Here is a 25,672-nt window from a genome sequence, read left to right as displayed (position 1 = left end):
CTCACAGGAAACTAGACCAGCAGGTGCCTGCGGCTCCCAAGGCCACCACGAGGTGGCAGTATCCCGTGCCCTGAAGCCTCCAAGTGCCTAAATCAAAAAGCCCAGCCGTGGTGGATTTGCCTCCACAAGCCTCTGACTTTCATGAAGGATGTCTTCCTCCTGGCTCGCCCCGCCTTTCCCTGCACAAGCCCGGGGCGACGAGTGACCTTTCCGCCTGAGACACCCTCTTCACTCTCCTCCACCACCCTGCCCAGTTAAACAACCCTTTGTCCTTAGCCCCTTCCGGCTGGGCCCCAAGGCACCTGGGACCTTTCCAGGCCCGGAGATGGGGCTGGGATGAAGGTGGGGCAGCTGGGATGAGGCCAAGGAAAAGTCCCAGGGACTCCGGAATCCGTTCTTCTAGCCTTCCTGGACCAGGAGCATGAGATCCAGCCCCTTCCTCCCTCGACCCCCAGCCCCTCCTCCCTCAGACCCAGGAGTCCAGGCCCCCAGGCTCCTCCTCCCTCAGACCCAGGAGTCCAGGCCTCCAGCCAATCCTCCCTCACACCCCCAGTCCCCCCTCCCTCAGACCTCCAGGCCCCTCCTCCCTCAGACCCGGGGGTTCCAGGCCCCCAGCCCCTCCTCCCTCAGACCCAGGAGTCCAGGCCCCCAGGCTCCTCCTCCCTCAGATCCAGGAGTCCAGGCCCCCAGCCCCTCCTCCCTCAAACCCAGGGATCCAGCCCCCAGGCTCCTCCTCCCTCAGACCCAGGAGTCCAGGCCCCCAACCCCTCCTCCTTCAGACCCAGGGGTCCAGGTTTCCAGCCCCTCCTCCCTCAGACCCAGGGGTCCAGGCTCCCAGCCCCCTCCACCCTCAGACCTAGCAGTCCACATCCCCCCTCCTCCCCTCAAAGTCTCCTGCGGCAACCCACCCCCTCCTCTGAGAGGAGCAACCTATGCTGAGAGGTCCCCTGGTGTTCCTCCTCCCTCTCTTTCACAGAGACCCCTCTCCCTCTCCACTCCCGCTTCAGGGTTGGGACCAAGGGCTGAGTCACAGGAAGCTCTGGGGCCCTGAGTCACCCCCACCCCCTGGCTCAGCCCCTCCCTGGGCTGGAGGGAGCTGGCTCTGGAGCGGTGTGTCCTACCGACTGACCCCCACATCCCAGAACTTCCGTTTGGAGGCAAGTGCCTTTCCCACTGTGACCCCATTGCTGCCCACCCTGGCCTCTCCCGTGACCAGCCTTTGCTCCGCTTTTCTCTCTTAGTTATTGTGGTCTCTTTGGAGACAAAACTCCTGTCTGCTCTGACTTCCATGTCTCGATCCCAGCTTCTGCTTTCCCTTCACCTCCACGTCTCTTCTCTCCACCTCTTTGGTTTTCTCACATTCTCTCCCTGTCTCTGCCTCTCTCCCCCTCCAGCTGCACCACTCAGGGGCTCTCTGGTTGTCCTCCCACCCCCACCCCATCAGTTTTCACCAGGGCCCCCGCACTAAGGGCTGTGCAAGGGCTGGAGGTCTCCGTTCCGTGGCCTCCGACTCGGGCCCCTGCAGCCTCTGTTGTCTGGCCTCTTGCCCCTGAGTGAGGCTGGTGGAAGAACTAGAAAGGACAAGGCTGCCCCCAGGAGAGAGCAACTGAGGCAGAGACAAGCATGGAAGGGTCCAGAGAGAGAGACAGAACCAGAGACGGCAAGACAGAGAGAGGCCTAAAGGAAGTCCGGAGGCAGAGGAACTGAGTCGCAGACAAAGACAGAGAAACCTAAGGTCAGCAAAAGGCAGGGACACAGAGCATTCGGGGGGGGGGGGGGGGGGGGGGGGGGGAGCATAGAGACAGAGACAGTGACAGTGACAGGGAGAGAATAGAGACAGAGACAGTGACAGGGAGAGAATGAACTAAAGGAACAGGGGGACACAAAGATGGAGACACAGCGATGATGCTAAGAGAGACACAGAGACAAAGAGTCTGAGAGACACAGAGCCAGAGAGAGAGGAATGGAAACAGACACAAGGATGGAGAGAGTCAGAGATACTGAGAGACAGAGCTGGAAGAGATAGAGGTAGAGAAACAGGAGAGAACAGGAGAGACAGGGAAAGGCAGAGCCAGAGCTAAAGTTAACAGACCCAGAAGCTTCCAGAGCAGGAGAGACGAGGGAGGAGTCCGAGGTAAGGCCTGAGAACCGGAGAGGGGGGAGGAGAGGTGCAGAGACCCGTGCCAGGCCACAGGGGTGGCAGGTAGCAGGGGTGCTCCGGCTGTAGCCTCAAGACTGCCCGGGGCAGCGTTTTCTCCCAACGGGCACACGCGTGGTATCTGGGTGTGCCCGGGTGTGTCTCTATCACTCTCCCGCCGTGTCTCACCCACAGTGGGAATCACATTTGTGCCATGGAGCGGGCGGGGCACCGGCAGGGGTTGTGTTTTTGTCACTGGGCGTGTCTGTGTGTGTGGTTTGGTGTCTCTGGGTGTGTCTGTGTGGGTTGTGTTGGTGTGTTGCCAGACGTGTCTGTGCGTGAGTGTCTCGTTTCCCTGCGGCTGGCGGGTCCATGTTCCTGCATGACATATGGTGTGGGAGGGAGTGGGGTTAGGTCTGTGAGTTCTCGCTAGAGTGGTGACCTTGCTGCCACCAGCAGAGTCTCAGAGGTCGGTGTGTGCAGGGTGTTCTGTGTTCCCAGGCCAGCGTCTCCCCATGTGTTGCCTGAGGAGGGTTTGGATCTGTGTCCTGATGGGCAGCACACAGATCTCATGTAGTACTTCCATGCTGCTGCACGCAGGGACATTCCACACTGTGTGTCACTCTAGGAGTCACAGTGCATCACTCTGCATTGCATTTGCTCTTCTGTATGTCACTGTGTGTTGTGTCTCTTTATGTGTGTTATCTGTGTAAAGGCGAGCTATCACTCAGAGATGTGACCTTGTGTGTCATGTCCAGGGGTATGTCCATTTCACGGGCCTCTCCTTTCCCTGCTAAGAACACAACCTGGGTGGCCATCCTCAAAGCGTGTTGTGTTTGTGTGGCTGTGTCTTATACTGCACCGGAGGGTATGCCTTGGTGTTATGTGTGGTGTCCTTGCAGGGGTAGGTGTTGGCTGTGCCAGTGGGTCCCTCTGTGTTTTATGTGATACATGGTGTCCAAAAAAGGTTGTGTCATTCTGTATTTGTGTATGGCTCTGCCTATGTTGTGTTTGCGTGGCCATGCATGTTGACTATATCGCGCGTCAGGCCGCATGTGGGCATAGTTCAGATGTGGCTTGTCAGTCAGAGGAGACGTTGCATGTTTTACTCGGTTTCCTGTTGCATTTGGGATTCAGGATCCATGTGGCCCGTGCCCTGCTCCTCCTTCCCCTGGGTACCATTCTGGGTTGTGTCCTCTGTGATGCGCCAAAATATATCAGAATATCTTACTTTGGGTATGCGCTGTTTGGGTTTCTGTGTGGGTCTCTTCATGCATCCATTCCCACTGTCCTAACTGTACATTTGAATGGCATTGTGCGCTGGGGTATATTGTGTGTCGTGGCGGGTCTGTATGTGCTGTGAATCATTCTATGAGCATATATATTTGAGTTGCCATGTGCCACGTTGTGTATCAGTGTGCATTTCTCTGTGTGTGGGCGCTTGAGGTCTGTTATGGTGTGGACACAAAGCTTGTGGTCTGCACGTGTCAGGTGTCACTCCATGGGTGTATAATATTTGGGACACTATTAGTGCATGGTTTACACAGGTATATGGAGTGTGGCATTCGGGTATCACTAACATATTGTGTGTCTGTCTAATGATTAGCATGTGTTGTGCTAACGTAGCTATAGATGTGCCTCAAATGTGGAGTCTGGCAGTGGCTGTTTGTGTAAGAGAACACTGTGCCAGTTTTGACTGCGGCGTTTTTGCCTGTGTGTGGACAATGTTTGGGTGGTCATGTGCACCACAGGAGCACTGCCTTCCTTGCTGAGTGCCGGCGTGTGTCACACCATATGTGTGGTGTCTGGGTGTGGCTGTGGGTTTCCAAGCTCATCGGGAGTTGTGAGTCACTCACTGTAGGTTGTGTTGTGTGCCCATGTGTGTTAGGCTCCGTCTCCGGCCGTGCCGTGTGTGAGGGTGTATCAACCGGTGTCTTGTGGTGTCTGAGTGTGGCTGAGTTTAGGTGTGTATTACACGGTGCACCGTTGTGTGTGACACAGTCTATTGTGTGCCAGTATGTGTCTTTATCCACGTGGATGCACGCCTCTTCCTTGCTCTGCCCCAAGACACACCCCGGTCCCTCCTTAGACTGAGAAGGGAGGTTAGGGAGCCTCCCCTCTGCCCAAGGGCCACGCCAGCCCCTCCCCGCCCTGCCCAGCCGTCACCACCCCCAGAGGGCACAGACTCCTTCTGTGCCTCAAAGCAAGAGCCCCAGAGCAAGGAGCAGAGCGGGCCGAGGACCTGCAAGCCACAGTGGCTGCCCTTTGTGTGCTGCGAGGTGGGGGACCCTGGGCAGGAAGCTGGCTGAGCCCCAAGACCGCAGGGGCCATGGGCGGGGAGCTGGTGCCAGGCCTGGGGGCCCTACAGCGGCGAAAGCGGCTGCTGGAGCAGGAGAAGTGGCTGGCTGGCTGGGCATTAGCACTGGCGGGAATTGGCATCGGACTCATGGTACTACACGCGGAGATGCTATGGTTCGGAGGGTGCCCGGTGAGTGGAGCTCTTATCTTGGGGCATGGGAAGGTGGGGGCTGAGACTCCTGGGTCTGAGGGAGGAGGGGGCTGCGGGGTCTGGACTCCTAAGTCTAAGGGGGGTGGACCTGGGGGTCTGAAAACCTAAATCTGAGGGAGGACGACCTGGGGGTCTGCAAACCTAAATCTGAGGGAGGAAAAGCCAGGGGTCTGTGCTCCTGGGTCTGAGGAAGAGGCAGAGAGCCTAGACTCCCAGGTCTGAAGGAGGAGGGGGCGGAGGGTCTGGACTCCTGGGGCCCAAAGGAGGTAAATGCTCAAGGCTCTATGCAAAAGGAAAGGACAGGGTTTGAAGGTTTGCAATTGGGCAGCTGCAGGTCCAGGAGTCCTGGAGGCCAGGGGGTGGGCTTATCAGACCATCCAGTCTCCCAAGAACAGATGAGGGGAGAGGGAGCCTCAGGTTCAGTGACAGGAGGGTGGGGAGAAAGGCTAATTTCTTCCAAGTAGGCGGCGGCTCCTTGGTCCTTATCTAAACTCAGGTTTACCCAGGGCCTGGGAGGCCAAGAGCAGAGACCAGAAGAAACTGGCTGGGGTGGGGGTGGAATGGAAATGGAAACAACCCCCACCCCTCCCATGTTCCTCATTCCCCACCTCCCCAGGGTCTGCATGCTACTTAGTCTGGGAGAAGTGGGTTCACAATGGTCTGGCCTCCTAGGTCCCAGAGGAGGGGGCCGGGAGCCCGGGCTCCTGGGTCTGAAGAATGAGTCTTAGAGCGTCTCTGGGGGAAGGGGCACCTGACCCAGGGTAGTGTGAGCAAGGAGGAAAGGGACAGGTGGGGCCAGAACAGGTCTGAGCAGGCTCTCGGCACATTCCAGCCCTGGTCTGGACCATGATGGGGCAGATAGAGGACAGGGGTCAGAATCAGTGGCTTAAGGACGGAACGGAATTGCTTAATCGGAAAGGAGGGGTTGGAGAACTGTCTGGAGTAAAGGATGTGGAATTGGGCTGGCTGGGGGTTACTGGCCTGAGGATTGGGTTGGGGGCATTCTTGGAGGAGGGAGGCTCAGATTTGGATTTGGGGGCAGAGGAGGAGGGCAGTTGGAAGTGACCAGGAGCCACATGGAGGGTCAGGGCAGGCCAGCTTCCTCTGGCTGGGCAGCCGAGGCCAGGGCAGCGGGCACAGAGGGGGTGGGGCCACCGAAGCCCATGCCAACAGGAAGCATGGCCAGGGACTACCCGCCGCTCCCACGCTTCAGCACCCCGCCCTGCAGGGGAGGTGAGGACATGAGCTCTGGGCAGATGGGAAGGGACGAGGGGGTCTTTCCTACCCCATCTTTCCCTCCGTCTCTCTTGTCACCTCTCCGTTCTTCCTTCCCTCTGCCATTTGCCAGGCTGCTGCCTCCAGCAGTTGAACTCTGGGGAAACTGCTGCAACTTTCGGAACCTCAGTTTCCCCAACTGTAAACTGGGGGTGAGGGTTGAGATACATGGCCCTAAGGGTCCTCCTCAGCCCCCTTTCTACTTGTGCCTTGACAAAACCCATGCCTCCTCCCCACCTCCATTGCTATCTTAGGAGCTCATTTTTCAGGGACCCAGACACCTGCTGGGGGGGAGGGGCTCGAGGAGAGGCAGGTGCCCAACTGGGCCAGTGCAGGGGAACACGATGGAGATATCAGGAGGGGGAGGGGCAGAGAGAGGCTGTGATGGAGAGACCGAGACACAGAGAGACAATGGTGGTGTGAGACAAGAGACAACAATGTAGTAGGAGACAGAAGTACAGCCACAGAGAAAGACAGAGCTTCCCCCAGTTGAGGTAGGCACAGAGAGATGGAAAGTCTGACAGAAACAGAGACCCTCAAACGAAAATAGAGATCGAAACAGAAACATACCCAGAGGCAAAGAAATTTCAGAGACTTAGGGATTTGGGGGAAGAGGAACTAGCAAAGTAGAGGGCCCCACCAGAGAAGTGGGTGCAGTGTGGGCAGGGGGTGTGTCTAGTGGAGTGGGACTGGGGACAAGGGAAAAAAAGAGGGAACCGGGGAGCCTTAGAAGGCTGAAGGGGTAGGGGAGGGCTGGGAACAACAGTACCATTGTTCAGGGAGGGGTGGGGGGGCAGGCCCCCTGGGGCAGGAAGCTGGCCCTCTTCCCCTGCACAGAGGTGGGGCCCTGGCCCAGCAAGGGGAGCTGGCAGTCATCTGAGGAGAAACAGGTGCTAAGCTCAGCACCGGAGCTCAGGTGGCCCCCTCTCCCTGACAACACTCCTCAGGCAGGGACTCCTCCCCACTCCTCCTAGGGGATTCCAGCAGCCCCGGTCCCCCCTAAATCCCTCCTTCCAGAATTCTAGATCTCTCCAAGGTATTGCCACACAAAGAAAGGGGAAAAAAAAATCTCTCCGTGGTTTCTGGAGGCCATGTGCTTCCGGCCAGATCTGCCCTGGGCTTAGAGCCAGGAGAGAGGGCAGGGGGAAGGAGACACAGGGGCCAGGACTCCGGGGCCTCCCTCAGAGCTGGGGCTGGGGTCTCAGGGACCCAGTTCCCTAGGTAGGGGGGGTTTGGGGGGTGGGAGGGTGTCATTCACTGCTTGAATACTGGATGGGTGATCATTTCCAGGCTCCTTGGGAGAACTTCTAGGGCAGGTTGCTTTCTAGGGCAGGACCAGCTGTGTGTAAGGGAAGGGAGGAACTTTCTAGAGGCCAGATGTCTGTTTCCAAACCTCCCCACTCCCCGACCCCCTAACTGAGGAACTGAAGGGATGGGGGAGTTAAAAAGACACCTAGGAGACTTTTGAGTTGCAAGGTCTCGCCTCACACGTGGGTCCTAGGAGAATGGCCGAAGAGGAACGTAGACACTGGCATCTGAGCCAGGGAAGGATGGGCAAGGGGAGGCTGGGAACGATGAGGGCAGATGATGGTCTCCTTGGGGACAAGATGATGGTTTTGAGAGTTCCCCAAAACTGAGACATCAGGTAGAACCAGGTCTGCCAGGAGGACAGGCAGGGGGATGGGCGGAGGAGGCCAGGAAATTAGGAATTGAGAAGGGATGGCATTATGGGAGGAAGGTAGAGGGGACTGACTGGTTGGGGACCTAGGATCTTACCCCTTTTTCTATCCCTCCCAACAGTGGGCGCTCTACCTGTTCCTGGTTAAATGCATGATCAGCATTTCCACCTTCTTGCTCCTTTGCCTTATCGTGGCATTTCACGCCAAAGAGGTCCAGGTAGGGCAGACCTCACCCCTGGGCCCCTTCCTGCTACTCCCCCCCCCAGCCCCCACCACACCCTGTCAGCTCACACTTTCCACCTTCTCCTCCTCCTGGTCTGAGTAATGAGGTTTCTCCACCCTGAGATTTGTCCACACCCTCACCGACCAAGTTGAGAATAACCACAGATAGACAGACTGAGCCTCCTGGAGATCCACCTGCAGCCCTGTCTCCCCTTGCATTCCTGTGGATGCTGAGAGCTCCCACCCCCAGGCAGCCTCACTCCAGGCCCAGCCCCCTAGATTTCTGTCCTCCATCCCTGCAGCCCCATCTATTCCAGTCCCAAGCAACCTGAAGTCTAGGTTATGCGCCTGCGGGTCCTTCTCGACTCCTGAGCTCCCCACCTCTGTGCCGATTACCTCCTAGACTCTGGGGTGGGGGTGGGGGTGTCTTTCCACCCATTGCCCCCTTCTATTTCATGTCTTACCCAGACACTCAGCTCTCCACCCTCCTCCCCTCATCCCATCCCTCACATCCCCAAATCCTGTTGCGTTCACCCCTTTCCTCTCTACCCCCTCCCCCCAAACATTTGTATATAAAATGGAGCTTATCCATCCTGAGTAGTAATTCCCCCTTGTGGGGCCTGCTGAGTAAAAAGTACACGTTATCATTAATAACAGTCATTCGAACAAGTCAGTGGCCTGGTTTTGTAGCTCAGCTGTGCTGCTACACCCAGGGGACCCAGGCCTCAGTCTCTGCATCTGCAAAATGGGGGTAAAAATGCTCTCGATTTCACCGTGTTGTGACGATTCCCTGAGTCATATGTGAAGGAGATAGAGCAGTGCCTGGCACGTTCAAAGTGCTCTGTAAATGTTAGTTGTCATTGCTAACGGAATGAGGTTTACAGTTAGTTCCTACCCTTGTCCCCAGAAACAGGAGGAGGAGAGGGCTCCGGGCATGTGGAATGTCAGCTGCAGGGAAGCAGGGATTTCTGTTTTGTTCCCCTGTATCTTCAGTCTATACAGCCACGTGGGGTACACAGGAAGTTCTGGAAGTGGGCCGAAGCTGAGGGGGTGGGTGGTGGTGAAGAAGAAAGTGAAGAGACCAGGTCCTCCCCAGGTCCTGCCGCTGCTCCTCCTCCACCTTCTCCAGCCCCACCCGCCCGCCCTCCCGCCCTGGCCCCGCGGGGCGCGCCCCCCTTATCTCCTGGCACTGGCAGGCAGGCGGCCGCCTGACCTTCATGTGACCCCCTCCCCCGTCTGTCCCCTCCCCGCAGTTGTTCATGACCGACAACGGGCTCCGGGACTGGCGCGTGGCGCTGACCGGGCGGCAGGCGGCGCAGATCGTGCTGGAGCTGGCGGTGTGCGGGCTGCACCCAGCGCCGGTGCGGGGTCCGCCGTGCGCACAGGGTTTGGGGTCCCGGCCCACGGCGACGCAGTCCTGGCCGGGCTTCCTGGATGAGGGGGAGGCGCTGCTGTCGCTGGCCATGCTGCTGCGCCTCTACCTGGTGCCCCGCGCCGTCCTCCTGCGCAGCGGCGTCTTGCTCAACGCGTCCTACCGCAGCATCGGCGCGCTCAACCAGGTCCGCTTCCGCCACTGGTTCGTGGCCAAGCTGTACATGAACACGCACCCGGGTCGCCTGCTGCTCTGCCTCACGCTTGGCCTCTGGCTCACCACCGCCTGGGTGCTGTCGGTGGCCGAGAGGTGAGGGTGCTGGGGGTGAGGGGTGCGGGTACCCGGAGCATCTGGAGGAGCCGCTAACCGCCAGGGCTGCCCCGCGCGGTGGTACAGCTTGAGCCCCCTGGGGCAAAGCGGAGGAGGACGCGTCTGCCCACACTCACCCACGGGCGCCTGGAAGAACCAATGGGCCAGCTCCTGCCCTTCCCCCACCTGGCAGCCTCAGTCTCCCCAGACACACACAGACCCTAGCAAGCCCTTCCTTTCCCGCTTCACCTGTCCTGCCTCAAGTCTCCAAGCACCTAGTCAGTCTCTAAACCCAGGTACTGGGGGCTGGCCGAAGATTGCAGCTGCCTCCTTGGAGGTCAGAGACACCTGTTCTGAATCAGCACAGATGCATTGTAGGTGCTGCCCATGATCCTGGGACGGTGGTGATTTAGGGCTGCTCTGGAAGGGAATTCCCTGAAGGAATTGAATTGATACAGGATTCCAGGCTGCCTGCTGGACAGACTAGGTGCTGGGCCTGTATCCTTTCGGGCCCTCACGCGCTCTCTCTTGCAGATAAAGTGAGGGGGGGATCTTAGCCAGTGGTTCTTTTTTTTTTTTTTTCTTTAATATTTTATTTATTTATTCATGAAAGACAGAGGGGGGGGAGAGAGAGAAAGAGAGAGGCAGAGACACAGGCAGAGGGAGAAGCAGGCTCCATGCAGGGAGCCCGACGTGGGACTCAATCCCGGGACTCCAGGATCACGCCCTGGGCCAAAGGCAGGAGCTAAACCGCTGAGCCACCCAGGGATTCCCCTAGCCCGTGGTTCTTAAAGTGTGGTTCCAGGACCAGCGGCATCACCTGGGAACTTGCTGCAAATCCAAATTCTTAGGCCCTACCCACACCTACCAAATCCAAAACTCTGGCAGGTGGGGGCAAGCAATCTGTTTTAACAGGTGATTCTGACCCCTGCTCAAGTTTGGGAACCTCTGGTTTAGTACATCTATCTGGCAAAGGATTCTAGAGGGGAAGCGGGGAATGATAAGAGCTGTCTTTAGGTCCTCTCTGACCCTCAATTGTAAAATGGGTATCAAATTGTACCAACTTTGAGGTCTCCCGGGCAATTCTAATCTTGCACAATTTAAAACTCATTCATCTTGCAAGATCTCAGTTTTCCTCCCACATGTTTCTCATCTGAAACATGGGAGGGTGGGGGTGGGTCAAATTTTTAAATCGCAAAGCAGAAGTCCTCAAACTTGAATATACTTTGGGATGAGGGGAGTAGGGCTTAACAGTGCAAATTCAGTCCCCACCTCCAGACACTAGTGTAGTGGGTCTGATGTGTCTGGAGCCTCATGAATGAAGCTTTCCCTGCTGACCCTGATGCAAGGGGTCTATGGGCTCAAGTTTAGACAAATCAGGATTTTCAATCCTTTCCATGGCTGGAACTAAATGTCCCTTTTTATGAAGTGAGGGGAAGGGAGGGCAGGATCTTGCCATTTTAGTCTTGACAGGGGCCTCCTGTATAGGCCTTACAGCATCTTTATGAACATTAGAGAAAAGTGCCCCTGGGGCGCCTGGCTGGCTCAGTCAGTGGAGCGTGTGACTCCATCTCGGGATTGTGAGTGTGATCTTGGGATTGTGAGTTTGAGCCCCATGTTGGGTGTAGAGATTACTTTTTAAAGATTTTTTTTTTTTTAATTCGAGGGGGGGGGGGCAGAAACACAGGCAGAGGGAGAAGCAGGCTCTATGCAGGGAACCCAATGTGGGACTCAATCCCAGGACTCCAGGATCACGCCCTGGGCCGAAGGCAGGTGCTAAACCGCTGAGCCACCCAGGGATCCCCGAGATTACTTTTTAAAAAATAAAATCTTTAAGAAAAGAAAAAGGTGCCCCTTCCTCTGGGCGGATGCAGATCCCTGCCAGGGTGTGACAAGGGGACCTTGGGCTGGGTTTCTGACCCCCTCAACCCCTCAACCATGCAATCTGAAAGCAGCAGTCCTGGTAGCCTAGCTAAAACCAACAAGTTTTGCAATTGGCTGGATCTAGGTTCAAAACCCACAGCCTAGAGTGGCTGAGCACAACTTGCCCAGCTCACACAGCAGAGAGGAAGTCAGGCAGGCTCTCCTTAAGCCCAGAACTTAACTGACTTTTTCTCTGAGTGCTTCAGGGGACTGTAGAGTATCAAACATCATGGGAACCCCTGGGGTAGAGTATCAGAACTAACCCATCCTTCCCCATAGGCAGGCAGTTAATGCCACTGGACACCTTTCAGACACACTGTGGCTGATCCCCATCACATTCCTGACCATTGGCTATGGAGATGTGGTGCCAGGCACCATGTGGGGCAAGATTGTCTGCCTTTGCACTGGAGTCATGGTGAGTACAGCCCTCTCAGAGACCCTACCCCTGTCCCCAACTGCTCATCCCCTGGGCCCAAGGAAATCATGCAGCCAACAAAAGCACTCAAGGACACCCCTGAGAAACCTGGGTGTCTGGATGCCCACAGCCCCATTTACTTTCAAAATCCAGGAATCCATCCCCTAAGTCCTTGCTCTCTTTGGAACCTAAGACCCTGGACCCCACTGTCCTCAGGAATGACTTCCCAGCTCCATTTCCTTCTAGAATCCAGGAATCCATCCCTGAGCCTTATGAAGGCTCCTCACCTGTCTACCCTCTCAATCATCTAGGACACAGGCCCCTGGTTTCTCAGCTCTAGGCTCCTCTCGGACCCAGAAACCTAGTCTCCGGTCTCCATTAAGGCTACAGATTCATGAAAAGCATGCCTGGAAAAAAAAAAAAAAGAAAGAAAAGCATGCCTGGGGTGTCACGCTGCCTGGCTTCAAATCCTCCTCCTGCCACTGCCAAGCTGGGATCAAGCCTATAATCTCCCAGTTTCCTCATCTATAAAATGGGGATACTGATAACTAGTATACTCCTCATGGGGTTCCTGAAATTAATCAAACCACATAAAGGGTTTCAGGTAGTGCCCAGCACATAGGAAATGCTTGGTAAATGGGTCATGGGGTGGAGGTGGGAAGGCTGTTATTTGTAACTGGTCCCAAGCATCCAGCTGCCCCCGCCCTAGCTCATGTCCTCAAGGAAGAGGCAGAGACTCCCCAGAGTTGGCCTCCTCCTGAATCCAGACATCTACCACCTTCCCTTCATAGACCTAGACATCCAGTTCCCCCCTACATAGCCCCTATCCCCATCCAGGACCCAGCACCCAAGGCCTTGGCCTTCACTTCCCCATGAGACCTGGCTCTTCCCACCCTCAGGGACTCAGGTCCCCAGCCCCAACCCTTTCTGGGACATGCTGCATTTCCACTGGTGCTGGATGGGTTGACAGGGAAGTTCAATCCCCTCCCCCACAGGAGTCTTTGGGACCAGGAAAGAGGGCAGAGATTTGGCCAGGGAAACACCAAAGGGTCAGGGACCCTCAGGGCTGCCCGGGAACTCCTCCCTTATTTGACACAAAGAGAAACAGACTTAGAGAGATCAGGCAATTTGTGCTAGAGCTCACAGCCCAGCTCCTGGCCAAGAGGTTCCCCGGCACAATGGAATAATCATAACTAACTTTATCAAGTACACACTCTGTGCCAGCCTCTGCTATGAACACTTTCCAGGTGTTAGCATAAGGAATCCACAGAGTAATACTGTGAGGGTGTGCCCATTTTACAGGGAAGAAGGTGAGACTCTGAGAAATTAAGGAATGTGCTCAGAGCAGGGCTTGGAACACAAGGAATCCTGGAACCAGTGTTTGTAACTAGCAAATTGTTCAGAGTTTTCATGAGCTAAGACACAGCTTGGGGAAAGGGAAGGCTTCAGAAGAAAATTAATTGTAACTCAAGGAAGAGCAGCAGGTGCCACCAAGCAGCTGATGGATCAGAGGCCTTGGGAGAAGGGAGGAGTGTTTAGACCAAGATGCTTGGGCAGCTGAGGCAGAATGAAGCCAGACTGAGTTGTCTGGAGGTGAGGCCTAGACCTTGGAAGGCTCTGAAAGAGAGGGTAAGAAGTTTGGGGGCAATGGGAGCCTATATTAGGGTAAGGGGGCAAGGCCATAATTGTTAGATCTCCCTGGGGTCCAGGTCAGGAGAGGGGAAGGCTGAAGATGGTCCAGAAGGGAAGGGGTGGGGACAAAACTGGGCAGGAGCCAAGGGGCTGGAGGAGGGGGAGGGACACCTTTGGTGACCTGATGGCCAACTGGGCCTGAGTAGTGGGGAGGAAGGGCTCCGGCAGGAGCCCAAGGCCTACTTCTCACCCAGAATCAGTCCTTCTCCCCTTCTCCAGTCATAACTTTAACAAAAGAGGGCATCTGGAGGTATAAACACTACAAACACAGTGGGACTCAGACACATGACCTCTGATCCCAGCTCTAACCCTCAGGGCTGTGGGACCCTGCTTCTCCTCTCTGGGCCTGCTTGTCTGTCAACCAGCGGTGGTCATGCCTGCCTTATGTGGCTGTTGTGAGGGTTCAAGGAGGGAGTCTGGTGGCACGGGAGCCCCAAAGGCCTCCTGTCTGCTGTGCCCACAGGGGGTCTGCTGCACAGCCCTGCTGGTGGCCGTGGTGGCCCGGAAGCTGGAGTTTAATAAGGCAGAGAAGCATGTGCACAACTTCATGATGGACATCCAGTATGCCAAAGAGGTGAGGATGGGTATAGAGCACCCACAGCACATGCCTCCCTCAGACCCAGAAGTCCCCACCCCATCCCCTCCTGCTCCAGCCCTCCCTCTCCTCCCTCAGACACCGTCCCCTCCTCCCAGAGCCCCAGGTGTCTGCCTCTGCTGACACTGTGCCCACCCCCAGATGAAGGAGTCAGCTGCCCGAGTGCTGCAAGAGGCCTGGATGTTCTACAAACACACGCGCAGGAAGGACCGTGGAGCTGCCCGCAAGCACCAGCGCAGGCTGCTGGCTGCCATTAACAGGTGAGGACCTCTCTCTGTGTGCACATCTCCTTTCTTCACGGTGTGCAAAGATGAATGTGTGCCCAGGTCGAGACACCTGTGTGTTTGTGGCTTACTGAACAGCTGTCCACCTAGACCTCACAGTAACTGTCTGTGATGATTTGTCTTGCACGTCTCAGTGTCTGGGGGGTCAGGATACCTGGGTCTCTACCTAGGAGATGGGCTCATGGGTGCTTCAGCACTGGCAACGCTTCCTCGCTGTACTGCGTCTATGTGAGGCTCTCTTCCCCTTATCCCACCCCCGAGCTGGGGTCACTTCTGACCTCCATCTTCTTCCCACAGGTTCCGCCAGGTACGGCTAAAACACAGAAAGCTCCGAGAACAAGTGAACTCCATGGTGGACATTTCCAAGGTACTGGGGGCCTGTGGGAAGGGTCTGGAGGTTGGCACAGCTGCTGGGGACAGCTGGCTCCAACACAGGGAACATGTGTCTGGTGCACACACATGCACTCAATAGAGGTTTGTGGTTGAATGAATGATGTAAGAGTTTCTTAAACTCACGGAGGAGACCCATCCCTTTTAAACTTAAAAAAAAAAAAAGAAAAGAAAAGAAAAGAAATTGCACAAAGAACTCCACTGTTTGGTTTTACATTATTTTTATTGTTGAGTTACATGTGGACGGATATAAAATTCCTTCCAACTATGACTCGGAGACAATAAAACCAAAGCAAATATACAAACCAGTTCAAACACAAACGGTAAAACCAATAAAATGCAAATTAACAACACTGACACAGACAGGGCACATGGTTTTGGTAAAAGCCAGGCTCTGTTACTATTGCAAAGAGGGGCCCCAGGCCACGGGGGCTTCCGCACTGGGCAAGCTTGCCTGGCCAAGGCTGACTCAGCTTGCCCTTCTTCTGCTGGGACCACTTGATTCGGCCAGTGCTTGGGGATGGTGACATCACATCCCTTTGTTTGGCTCACAGCACCTTTTGCTTATTATCAAGTGGCTTTGCTTTTTCTCATTAGCCCGAGACAATTCAAATAGTGGCCCTTGGCACCAATGCCATGGCCAAGTACAGTCACAGATGCAGGTCCCTAAACTTCATGGCAGGTCTCAGCAAGGAGGTGGTGGCCTGGATCTGCCAGAACTGGCAGGTCGTAATTTCTTAAGATTATCCAGCCCCAAACTGAGAATTCAAGAATTCTCATAGAAAGGTCACAACACCCTCAAGGATAAAGCTATGAATCCTAGTTTGAGAGGGTAATGAAAGGGCTATGTGGGTTTTGAAGTCATTCATCAATTCCACAAATACTCAGAGAGCACCTATCTTCTATGTACTGGGTCTGACTCTGGGTGTTGCCTTGGGCATGTCATTTAACTGCTCCAGGCCTGTTTCCAAAGCTGTAAAAACGGGAATGGAATCCTCACTCCCTATGCTTTTAAGAAGATGTAAACCATGTGTGAAAAGCACCGAGCCAAGAGCTGGGTTAAGGAAGAAATCGATCTCAGCCTGATACCTCCGACCCCCTCTCTGCCCAGATGCACATGATCCTGTGTGACTTGCAGCTGGGACTGAGCAGCTCACATCAGGCCCTGGAGAAGCGGATGGATGCACTGGCAGGGAAGCTGGACACCCTGACCGAGCTGCTTAGCACTGCCCTGGGGTCAAGGCAGGTTCCAGAACCAAGCCAGGAGGCCACGTAGCTGGTGAGGGGGCTGGAACTCGGGCAGACAATGATCCTGGTGAAAGGGTACCTGTGGATAACACCCCATGTGGTTAAAGGGGTAGGGGATGGCCTTGGAGACAGTGCTACCCTTTCTCTTCTGCTCTGCCCGTCTGGAGGAAAGGACTTGAAGTTTGGGGCTGGACTGGCAGTAAAGGAAGGAAACATTCCTTCCCCCCTTTGCTGTCAATACCCTCTCCCTCTTTCTTCGTATGGTCAGTCTGCCTGTCCCTGGGTGTGTTCGTGCCCTCCAAATGCCCAGTCTCTTGGTGGCAGGTACACCCATTCTCTTCCTTCCTCCTCTGTCCACTGGTGTCTATCTATACCTCAGTGTCCCTGCTCTTGCTCTCTCTCTGGCTTCTGGCCTGCTTATCTATCCATCTCTGTTTGTCTCTCCAGGATCCATGGAGGAAGAACCAAGCTACTTTCCTTAGGATTGAGGTCAAGGACATTGTCCCTGCTACTCCTGACCCAGCCCTATGAATAAGCACCTCAGGTGCAAGGACCAAAGAGGCCCCACCTTAGGGTGGGCTCACTCACTGATGGCTGGAGGAGACACTGGCTCAAGGAGAAAGGCTGTGGCCATACACACAGCCCCAACCCCTGCCCCAAATGGGAAAATGGTCACTACTACCCCACATCCCCTGGACAAAACCATCCTCATTGTGCTGCTACGGATGACCTCTGGCTTTCAGTTAGAAGTGGAGGTGCCTGGGGCGCTGAGACTCCTGGGTCCCAGAGGAGGTGGGGACTGGGGGCCCAGAGTCCAGGATCCTGGGGTTCTTCAGTTACCACTGGATAGCAGAGTGGAAGGAACCAGGCCTGAAGCTGAGAGGTGGCAGGAGGCAGCGCCCCCTGGTGGGAAATCAAGGAGAACACAGTTTCCAGAGCTGCGGAGAATCTGGTGGGGAGAAGGCGGGTGGTGGGGGGGGCACAGCTCACCAGTCTCTGATCTTTGTAATAAATGTTCAACTAAGCCAGAAGTTGCTGTCTCTTTTCAAACATATGTATACTCCCAATAGGCAGGTCATCCAGCAGAAAGCTCTTGTCCTATCCATTTCCCAATCTATAAAAGACACCTCCAAGTGCCCTCCCAGCTCTGTAGGCGATGATGTCCTCAACAGCCCGCACTCCCACAGATCTGTGGCCAAGAGCAAAGGCTTCAAATCCAGGATTTGCTTCAGGGTCCAAAGCCCAGCTCTGCTATCCATCGGCTGTGTGACTTTGGGCAAGTGACTTCACCTCTCTGAACATTTTACCTCCCCTCTAAGATGGCTCCACCTTCCCAGAGAACTGCTGTGAAGATGGAAACAGGGAGTGACACAGAGAGTTGGTCACTTAGTAAGAACCAAGTACACGAGAGATAGTTAATCATTTTTATTATTGCTACTGATGTTCAGACACAATGGATGGCTGCTCTTCCTTCTGCTGCCCTCCCCCCCTCCCACTCATCTCACCAGAACCTAGATGACTACTCACCCATCAGGAGACTAACGGGAACCCCAAACCATCCCACATAACTCATTCCATCATCTGCTAAGACTCAGAGGGGAAAATGGAAGGGGCTAGCACTTCTGGACATCCTACTGTGTGCCTCCCTTTGTAAATCACCATGACCACTTCCCACCCTGCTCCACCCCATTGTAAAGAAACAAAAACTGAGGTTTCAAGAGGACCCAGGTCTAGAGGTGAGAATCTGGCTGCAGGGACAGATTCATACCCAGCAGCTAAGCCCTGTCTGAGGTGAGTCAGAGGCAGAGTGGCCTTGGACCTCCGACAGAAGTTTCACTTCCCACCATGGTTTCATTCTACTTTGAGAGGCTGATTCATCCTTGCTTCCTTAGACTTGCGGGGAAGCCTGGACTGCGAGTCATCCTTTTCTGCTGAGCTATCTTTGGATTTCCCTCCAAATCCACAGCCAGCCTCATTCCTTCGCCCGGAGAGCTAAACTGGGGCTGCACCACCCACTGCCACGGACAGCCCTTCCTCTGGACGCCAGCCCCTCTGGCAAGAAAGGAAATGGGAACTGGAGGGGGTCTCTGAAGACATTTCCAGCACTCTCCCACTGCAGGAAGCCCTCGTGCAGTGCTGCCAGACCCCCTACCATACTCATTCCTCCTAGTCACACCCCACTGCAGCCTAGATGTCCCCTTCTCTAGGAAGCCCTTTCTGAAATTCTCACAGCCCCCAGGAATCTGTCTCTATCACAATCGTTTTTGAGCCCAGCACCATGCTAAATCCTTTATATAAATGACCTCACAAAATCTCTAAAAGTGGGCATTGTGGTCCCATTTTACATACGAGGTAACCAAGGCAGAGAGAGATTTAGAAACCTGCCCACAGCCACAGTAGAGATGGGGAGCTGGGATCGGACCCCAGGCAGCCTGGCTCCAGAGCCCCAGCACTTAGCCCACAGGCCCGTTCAGAAGCTCAGAGATGCTTGCACCGTATTTTCATTTTTGTTCTCTACTGTGTCTTCAATGTCAAGGGCTAGCATATGCAGGATCTCAGTGAAGGTGACCGAATGAAAACAATGAGTACCTGGTGTGGCCCAAACTTCTCACCTTCTACCACAGTGGTTTCCGCTGACACAAGGTAGGAAATGGTGAGAAGCGGCTCCTCACTAAAAAACTAAGAGAACACATGAGAGATCTGCTCTGAAGTATCTCAGATCTGTCCCCATCTACCTGCACCCACTCCCCAAAGTGGGGCATGGGTCCTGAGGCCCCCCTTTCAGCAGTTTTGCACTTCTCCTCACAAAGTCAGCACTTCCTAGAGGCCTTGCACCAGGGACTAGGGCTATAGGTATGAATCAGAGGGCTCAGTCTCAGGGTGCTCTGGGCTTCTTCCCTCCCCTACTAGTTTTGCCTCCACTCTCATGAGAGGACTGGATAGGGAAAAGAGGGCCCAGAGAGGGATGGGTGGGGGCTTACCAGGGTTAAAGAGCCAGTCAGGAGCTGAGGCTGAGGCAGATTCTTCCTCCATGCACCTGCCTCCCCAGACCCTGAGGACTCTCCCAACACTCAGATAGGACTGGGTCTACCCCTGGCTCAAAACCCTTCTGTGGCTCCAACCTGCCCTTCCATCAAAGTCTAGCTCCTTAGCTCAGCTCATTTTTTTTTTCTTTTATTAAGATCCATTTTACATAAAGCACAAACATTTTAAATGCAGTCTCAATGAACTTTTACGAATTTATTCACCCGAGCAGCCACCACTCAGATTAAGCTAGAAGTTTCCAGCCCCCTTAAAAGTTCTCCTGTCCCTCCCTACCCTCTTCCATCCCCATTATCCACCATCCTGACTTCTTCTGCCCAACTCTGAACCCTGCTCTACATGCTAGTGTGTACCGGCTTCTTGGGCTCTGCACAGTAGCCACAAGATCCATCTAGGCCACTCACTCTTTCTCACTGCAGAATAGTATTCCATTGTATTAATACACCCACAGATCTCACCTTGGCAGGGGGGAGGCCTCTTCAGGCTCTGGCCCCACTCCTCTTCCAGCCTCCCTTGACCCTATCCCAGCTGCTAATGACTCTGCACCCAATTCCAGTATGAGGGTTTTTCCCCCCACAGCAAGCAATTCTCAGACACCAGCTGGGTGTCCTACAATTCTGCACTATTTGGAGACAGAGTCAGATTCCACAGGTTAAGAGCTCAATCCTACAAGATAGCACTCCTCCCCCGGCCGCCCCCCAACCTTCAGACGCCAGTTGCAAGGTCCAGGTTGACACCTGTGCTTCTGACCAACCAGCTACAGATTGCAGGTTCCAACAAATGCCCCCTTAAACTGGATTAATTTGCTAAAGTAGCTCAGAGAACTCAGAGAAACATTTTACTTACTAGATTTCTGGTATACTATAAATCAGTAATTACTATAAACTAGGATAAAACTCTGGAACAACCAGATGGAAGAAACATACAGGCAAGGAATGGGGAAGGGTGGAAGCTACCATGCCCTCTCCAGGGGCAACACTCTCCCCACATTTCCACGTGCCCACCAACCTGGAAGTTCTCAAAACCCTGTCCTTTCGGGTTTTTTTTTCGTCCTTTTGGGTTTTGACTGAGGCTTCATTACTTGATCATCGTTAATTAAATCACTGGCCACTGTCAATTGATTCAACCTCCAACCTCCCTCCCTTTCCCTTCCCCAAAGGCCAAGGGTCAGACCGGATATTCTAACCTCTAATCACAAGGTTGGGTCTCTGGCAATAAGCCCTCAGCTCTAGGTTACCTAGGTACTTTCCAAAAGCCGCTCTATTAACATAACAAAAGACACCGCTAGGGATCTCACCACAGAAAATTCCAAAGGTTTTAGGTGCTATGAGCCAGCAATGGGACAAATACCAAATATATTCAAATATATTATTATAAATCATAGTATCACAGCTGCTCCTGCCGGGGGACTCCTCTTCCCCAACATTGCTTGTTGTACCTGCCCACCACTGTCCCATCCACTTAGAACAAATATCGCATTTACCCAGTTTTTCATTATGGTTCATAAAGGTGGCCCTACCATTTTACATCAACACCAGTCTGTAGTCCAAAGACCTATTTGGAACTTTTACACTGTGTGGAATAGCTGCCGACACCCAAGAAACACAGAAAAGAGTGGTTTTCACAATTTGGAGGGAATGTCAGATGGTACAGCTTTCCTTTCTCTTACTGGGATGAGTGGGCCCCTCTTGGATTCAAGTCCAATTCCTCTCTCCACCTGTCATCTGTCAGCACCACAAACCCCCTTACCACTCTGAGGACCCGGTTCCAAAGTCTCTATGTCCATGGAGACTCTACCACTCCCATCAGCATATGAACATGATGTAACTTCTCCCACCTTAAACACACCCCACTAGGCCTTTAAGCACCTTAGATCCTGCATTACATTTAAAGTTCACCATGTACTAACCAAACTGCAAAATATCTGGAATTCAAATTCTGATTTTAACTATTGTAAAGCCTTCACAGTTCTTACAGAACCAATCCGCTTTCGTACAACATGGAAGATTTTCACAGAGCAAAAGAAACCAGACACACAGGAGACCTGCTGTGAGATTTCATTTATCTGAAGTTCAAGAGCAGCCCACAACCCATCTATGAGCAGAATCAGATCAATGTGGGGTGGGGAAACGGACAGGAGAACTGCACCAAACAAATTTCTGGCGTTCTGGAAATGACCTCAATCCTGATCTGGTTAATGGTTACAGCAGCATTTAGATTTATTTTAAAAATTCACCGACCTGTACCCTTCATGTCTGTGTCCTTTATGTGCTTTACCATGTTTAAGTTCCAACTCGCCAAAAGAGCTGAAGACAAATACTTATACTTTTCCTTAGGGAATCTGTATTACGATAGTCAGCCATTTCCTTAACAGACTGGGGGATAAAGCAGCCATGTAGACCTCACACCCACCTCTAACAAGTGCCCCGGACCTCTGGTCCCCAGCTCATCACTGTCTCTTTGGAACCTTTTGTTCCCTTGGCTCCAGGTCACTCCCTCTGCTCATGCTCCTATCATCTATATACTAACAGCTCCAAATGGAGCATACTTGTACAGTTGCTAATAAGATGACAGGACATCTGAGATTTGCTTTTAAAAAGTAAAGAAACTCCAAGTAAAAAGTGTGGTTATGTGTTAGAGGGGAGAATAGAACAAGAGAAGTAAAATATAGATGACTATCAATACTGAGTGATGGGTATGTGAGTTTTTTGTTGTTGTTGTTGTTGTTTTTTTGGAAGATTTATTTATTCATGAGAGACAGAGAGAGAGAAAGAGGCACAGACACATGCAGAGGGAGAAGCAGGCTCCATTCCATGCAGGGAGCCTGACGTGGGACTCAATCCCAGGTCTCCAGGACCACACCCTGGGCTGAAAGCGGTGCTAAACCACTGAGCCACCCAGGCTGCCCTGTGAGAATTCTTTATAGCATAATACCTTTGTATATGCTTTTAACATTTCATAATGAAAAAAAATTCATGAAATTTCATAAAGAAAAGTCAATAAAAATTGTATTATCTACAAACCCTGGCTTCTCCCCTGCCACTTCCTACTTGATGTCCAGTTGAGTATCTCAGAGTTAGTTCAAAGCTTGTCAATTTCCCATCAAGAGGACTCTCATGCATTTTCGCCAAAAAGCATCACTCTTCATTCAGTTGGTCAAACCTCAAACCTTTTGGATAACTTTTAAGTCATCCCTGATTCATGCTTCCTCTAACACAACCCTCTTCCTGAGTCACCATCATCTCCTGTCCAGGCAGGGACATGGACTTCCTCATCGCCTATGTCCACGCCTGCCCAGCTGCAGGTCTTTCTCCTTGCAACAACAGCACCGCTTTAACTTTTTTGTGCATAAACAGTCAGATGGCTCAAAAATGCAGAAGTCTTAAACATTCATCCTCACAACTCTGATCCATAGGTCTATGACCTTCATCCCCACAAGCAGCCACGGTCATTAATTTGGGGTGTTCACTAGAGATATTTTGATAAAACATACATCCCAACATGCTGGTCCTTGCTCATGGCCCTTCAATGGCTTTCTGCTACACTTGGGAAGTGACTTCCAAAGCCCTTACCATGGCCTATAAGACCCTATTGAACCTGGCCCCTCTCCATAGCTCCATTCCTAAACAATCCTTCCTCTCTTCCCTTTGCTCTGCTCTAGTCTACTCTGGTCACCTTGACAATCAATCTCTGAATACCCATCCCCCCCTCCCACTTCTTCCAGAGGTCTTTCCACGGACTGCTTTTCAGCATCTTCATGTGGCTCATTCCCTTACCTTTTTTCAGGCCTCTGTTCAAATGTCACCTCCTCAGAGAGCCCTCTCTGACCACCTGTCACTCTGACCTCTGTTACTCGAAATTTCCTTATCCTGACTTTTCCTTCCAAGCATCTTTTACCTGACATCATCTTCTCTACTAGAATATCTGCTGGTGGAGGGCAGGTGCTCTTTCCTATTCACTGTAGGATCTCTACCTTACAGGCCATGCTTGGCAGCTGACTAAACTTCCATAATTCATTCAATATATGAATGAATAAAATTAATAGAGACGTGAATGAAGAAATGGATTTAGCAATGGCTCTCAACACTCCCTGGCTTGTACCCTGGACCCACCAATTCTACTTCAAACAAGATATCATTGATAATACTGCCATATACATGCAATCAGATATACAAGGCCATTAACTGCAGCAAATGTTTGTGAGTGCTAAAGTTCAGAAACAGCCTAAAAGTTTATCAATAAGGACATGGTTAAAGCATGGTACATCCACACTATCCCACCAATATAAGAAAAGGCGGGTCTCTGGGTGCTTGTCTGCACCACTGACTCACCACGAGGCAGACTGCCCACTGCCAGGGGAAAGTATGTGGGCTTGCTCTGTGGTGAGACAGGCTTGCATTTGAATCCAGGCCCTGCTGCTTCCTGGCTACAGGACTTCAGTAAGGACTTCTTCAGGCTCACTTTCTGCATCTGTTAAATGGGGAGGGGAAAGGTTTATTGCTGTATATAAAACACAGCCTGGTACACAATGAGCCCAATGTCAATGTTAGGCCCTTTTAAGTCATTTCCACCTGAGGGTTGCTCAGATTTGTGAAACGGGCATGGAGGGTAATCTGGGATTGGGAAATTTAATTTAATTAAGAAAAACTGATATCGGGACACCTGGGTGGCTCAGTCAGTTAAGCATCTGCCTTTGGCTTAGGTCATGATTCCAGGGTCCTGGAATTGGCCCCATGTCCAGCCTCATGGTCACTTCCTGCTCAGCAGGGAGCCTGCTTCTGCCTCCCCCTGCTGCTTGTGTGTGCTTGTGTGTCTCTCATCTCAATCTCGAATAAATTTAAAAATCTTAAAAAAAAAAAAAAAGTCTGATATGACCTGAGATGAAGATGCTAAAGAGGCACACTGACATAATACAGACGGCCTGACTGTCATGTACGTCTCTGGGAAATACCCAGTCTGGTAATCTGTAAAATGGACTCTCAACTTAGGTCTGTGTGACTAGTGATTTCGCCCAGCCTGTGGCAGCCTGGAGAAACACTTCCACCTGGCACAGGTACTGAGAAAATGGCAACAGGGATGAGGCTTAGAGGGGAGAGGGGAGCTCAGAATCAATCGCTATCACTACCATCGTAAACCACAAAACATGACAACACATAGTGTTACTATGCACCAGACACTGTTCTGGACACTTTCACCCATTTAACCCTGCCAGTAACATCACAAGGTGCTGCCATCTCCATTTTAAAAACAGGGGCGGGGGGAGGGGCGGTGAGGGCACTTGGCTAAAGTCGGCTGCCATTTATGTGAACCCAGAATCAAGCTCTTAACCGCCAATGCTTTGCTTAACAGGAGTTCCAGAAGGAAACTGGGAGCCAGTGCTTTAGAAACAGAATATGGCTGGGATCCCTGGGTGGCTCCGCAGTTTAGCGCCTGCCTTCAGCACAGGGCATGGGATCGAGTCCCACATCGGGCTGCCTGCATGGAGCCTGCTTCTCCCTCTGTCTGTGTCTCTGCCTCTCTCTGTGTCACTAATGAATGAATGAATAAAATCTTTAAAGGGGATCCCTGGGTGGTTCAGGGGTTTAGCGCCTGCCTTTGGCCCAGGGCGCGATCCTGGAGTCCCTGGATCGAGTCCCACGTCGGGCTCCCGGCATGGAGCCTGCTTCTCCCTCCTCCCGTGTCTCTGCCTCTCTCTCTCTCTATGTCTATCATAAGTAAATAAATCTTTTTAAAAAAATAAATAAATAATAAAATCTTAAAAAACAATATAGGAACAAGAGTAGGAGACTTACTTTTATTGTGTACCCCACTGTCTGTTTGAATTTTGTCAGAATGTACATGTATTCCCTGTTCAAACAGAAATTTTAAAACACTAAATAAGACTTCAAATGAAAAATGGTAAATTCCCCCATTCGCGGATATGAATGAATCACTCTCCTCCAACTAAGGTCACCGCCGCCTCGGCTCAGGCGCTGCGCATGCGCCCTCCGCGGGCCGCGCTCTCCGCCCGCTATTCCCCTCTGGCGCGTACCGGGCTTGACTTTTCGACCCTTAGGCCTAGGTTTCTCTTCCCCTGGAGCCGCCGAGGGACTTACTACGTGCCCTATTCCTCCTAGTCCGTGTCTCCCATGCCTTCGGGGTAGAATTTGCCCCCTTGGAAGCCCTTCAGGATCTGAACTGCCCTTCTGTGCGCCCTCACCTCCCAACCCAGGGAAACTGAATCCAAGCCAGTCTAGACCTTTCCCTGTCTGGGGTGCCCTTGGCCGCCCTTCAAGGTCCAACCGGACCCAGACCCTTTCCCTAAGTGATTTGATCTGTCTCCGTCCCCAGAACGGGATGTCTTTCAGCGTCCACGCCGGGTCTGTTTCATTCCTGTGTTCTCGGCACTTACTCCGCCCAGGACCCTGAAATCCCTCCCAGCCGCCCCCACCCCACCGAAGCCAGCCAACTCCACTGACGCGGCGGGACTCGAACCTGCCATCTCCGGAACTGCCCTCTCTCCCTCTGCGTTAGACGGCCACACAGCCCCCCCCCCCCCATGCGCATGCGCACTAAGTCGGAGCCGCAGCGTTCTCCCTCC

At 53.1% G+C, this 25,672-nt stretch overlaps 1 protein-coding gene and 1 long non-coding RNA gene across 3 annotated transcripts; one reads left to right on the top strand and one right to left on the bottom strand.

The window, feature by feature from the left end:
- The first annotated feature begins 1,800 nt into the window (after window positions 1-1,800).
- KCNN4 (potassium calcium-activated channel subfamily N member 4) lies at window positions 1,801-17,078 on the top strand. Of its 2 annotated transcripts, XM_026013977.2 has the most exons (10): window positions 1,801-2,134; window positions 4,417-4,625; window positions 7,722-7,817; window positions 9,076-9,503; window positions 11,706-11,841; window positions 13,997-14,107; window positions 14,270-14,388; window positions 14,710-14,779; window positions 15,914-16,081; window positions 16,498-17,078. In XM_026013977.2, exons 2-9 carry the CDS (start codon window positions 4,467-4,469, stop codon window positions 16,076-16,078), a joined length of 1,284 nt encoding a protein of 427 aa, XP_025869762.1. In that variant the 5' UTR covers window positions 1,801-2,134; window positions 4,417-4,466; the 3' UTR covers window positions 16,079-16,081; window positions 16,498-17,078. The 2 variants fall into 2 exon arrangements, 1 of the variants encoding a protein (XP_025869762.1); XR_012000718.1 differs by lacking the exon at window positions 1,801-2,134 and having other exon boundaries at window positions 3,631-4,625; window positions 14,227-14,388.
- LOC140598345 (uncharacterized) lies at window positions 15,007-25,628 on the bottom strand. Its single transcript, XR_012000720.1, has 4 exons — window positions 25,567-25,628; window positions 24,885-24,939; window positions 23,424-23,562; window positions 15,007-17,394 (listed from the first exon to the last, which is right to left on the bottom strand). It is a non-coding gene; the product is annotated as an uncharacterized lncRNA (long non-coding RNA).
- Window positions 25,629-25,672: the final 44 nt, after the last annotated feature.

This window comes from Vulpes vulpes, chromosome 1 (genome assembly GCF_048418805.1).
Source record: "Vulpes vulpes isolate BD-2025 chromosome 1, VulVul3, whole genome shotgun sequence".
Taxonomy (NCBI): Eukaryota; Metazoa; Chordata; class Mammalia; order Carnivora; family Canidae; genus Vulpes; species Vulpes vulpes.
This window is presented reverse-complemented; position numbering and strand designations above follow the sequence as displayed.

What these genes read in the sequence shown, in the direction of transcription:
- KCNN4 (XM_026013977.2), top strand. Translation starts at nt 4,467, where the DNA reads ATGGGCGGGGAGCTGGTGCCAGGCCTGGGGGCCCTACAGCGGCGAAAG. An exon ending in ACATCCAGTATGCCAAAGAG is followed by an intron (nt 14,108 to 14,269) that starts GTGAGGATGGGT and finishes GCCCACCCCCAG; the next exon opens with ATGAAGGAGTCAGCTGCCCG. An exon ending in CTGCTGGCTGCCATTAACAG is followed by an intron (nt 14,389 to 14,709) that starts GTGAGGACCTCT and finishes TTCTTCCCACAG; the next exon opens with GTTCCGCCAGGTACGGCTAA.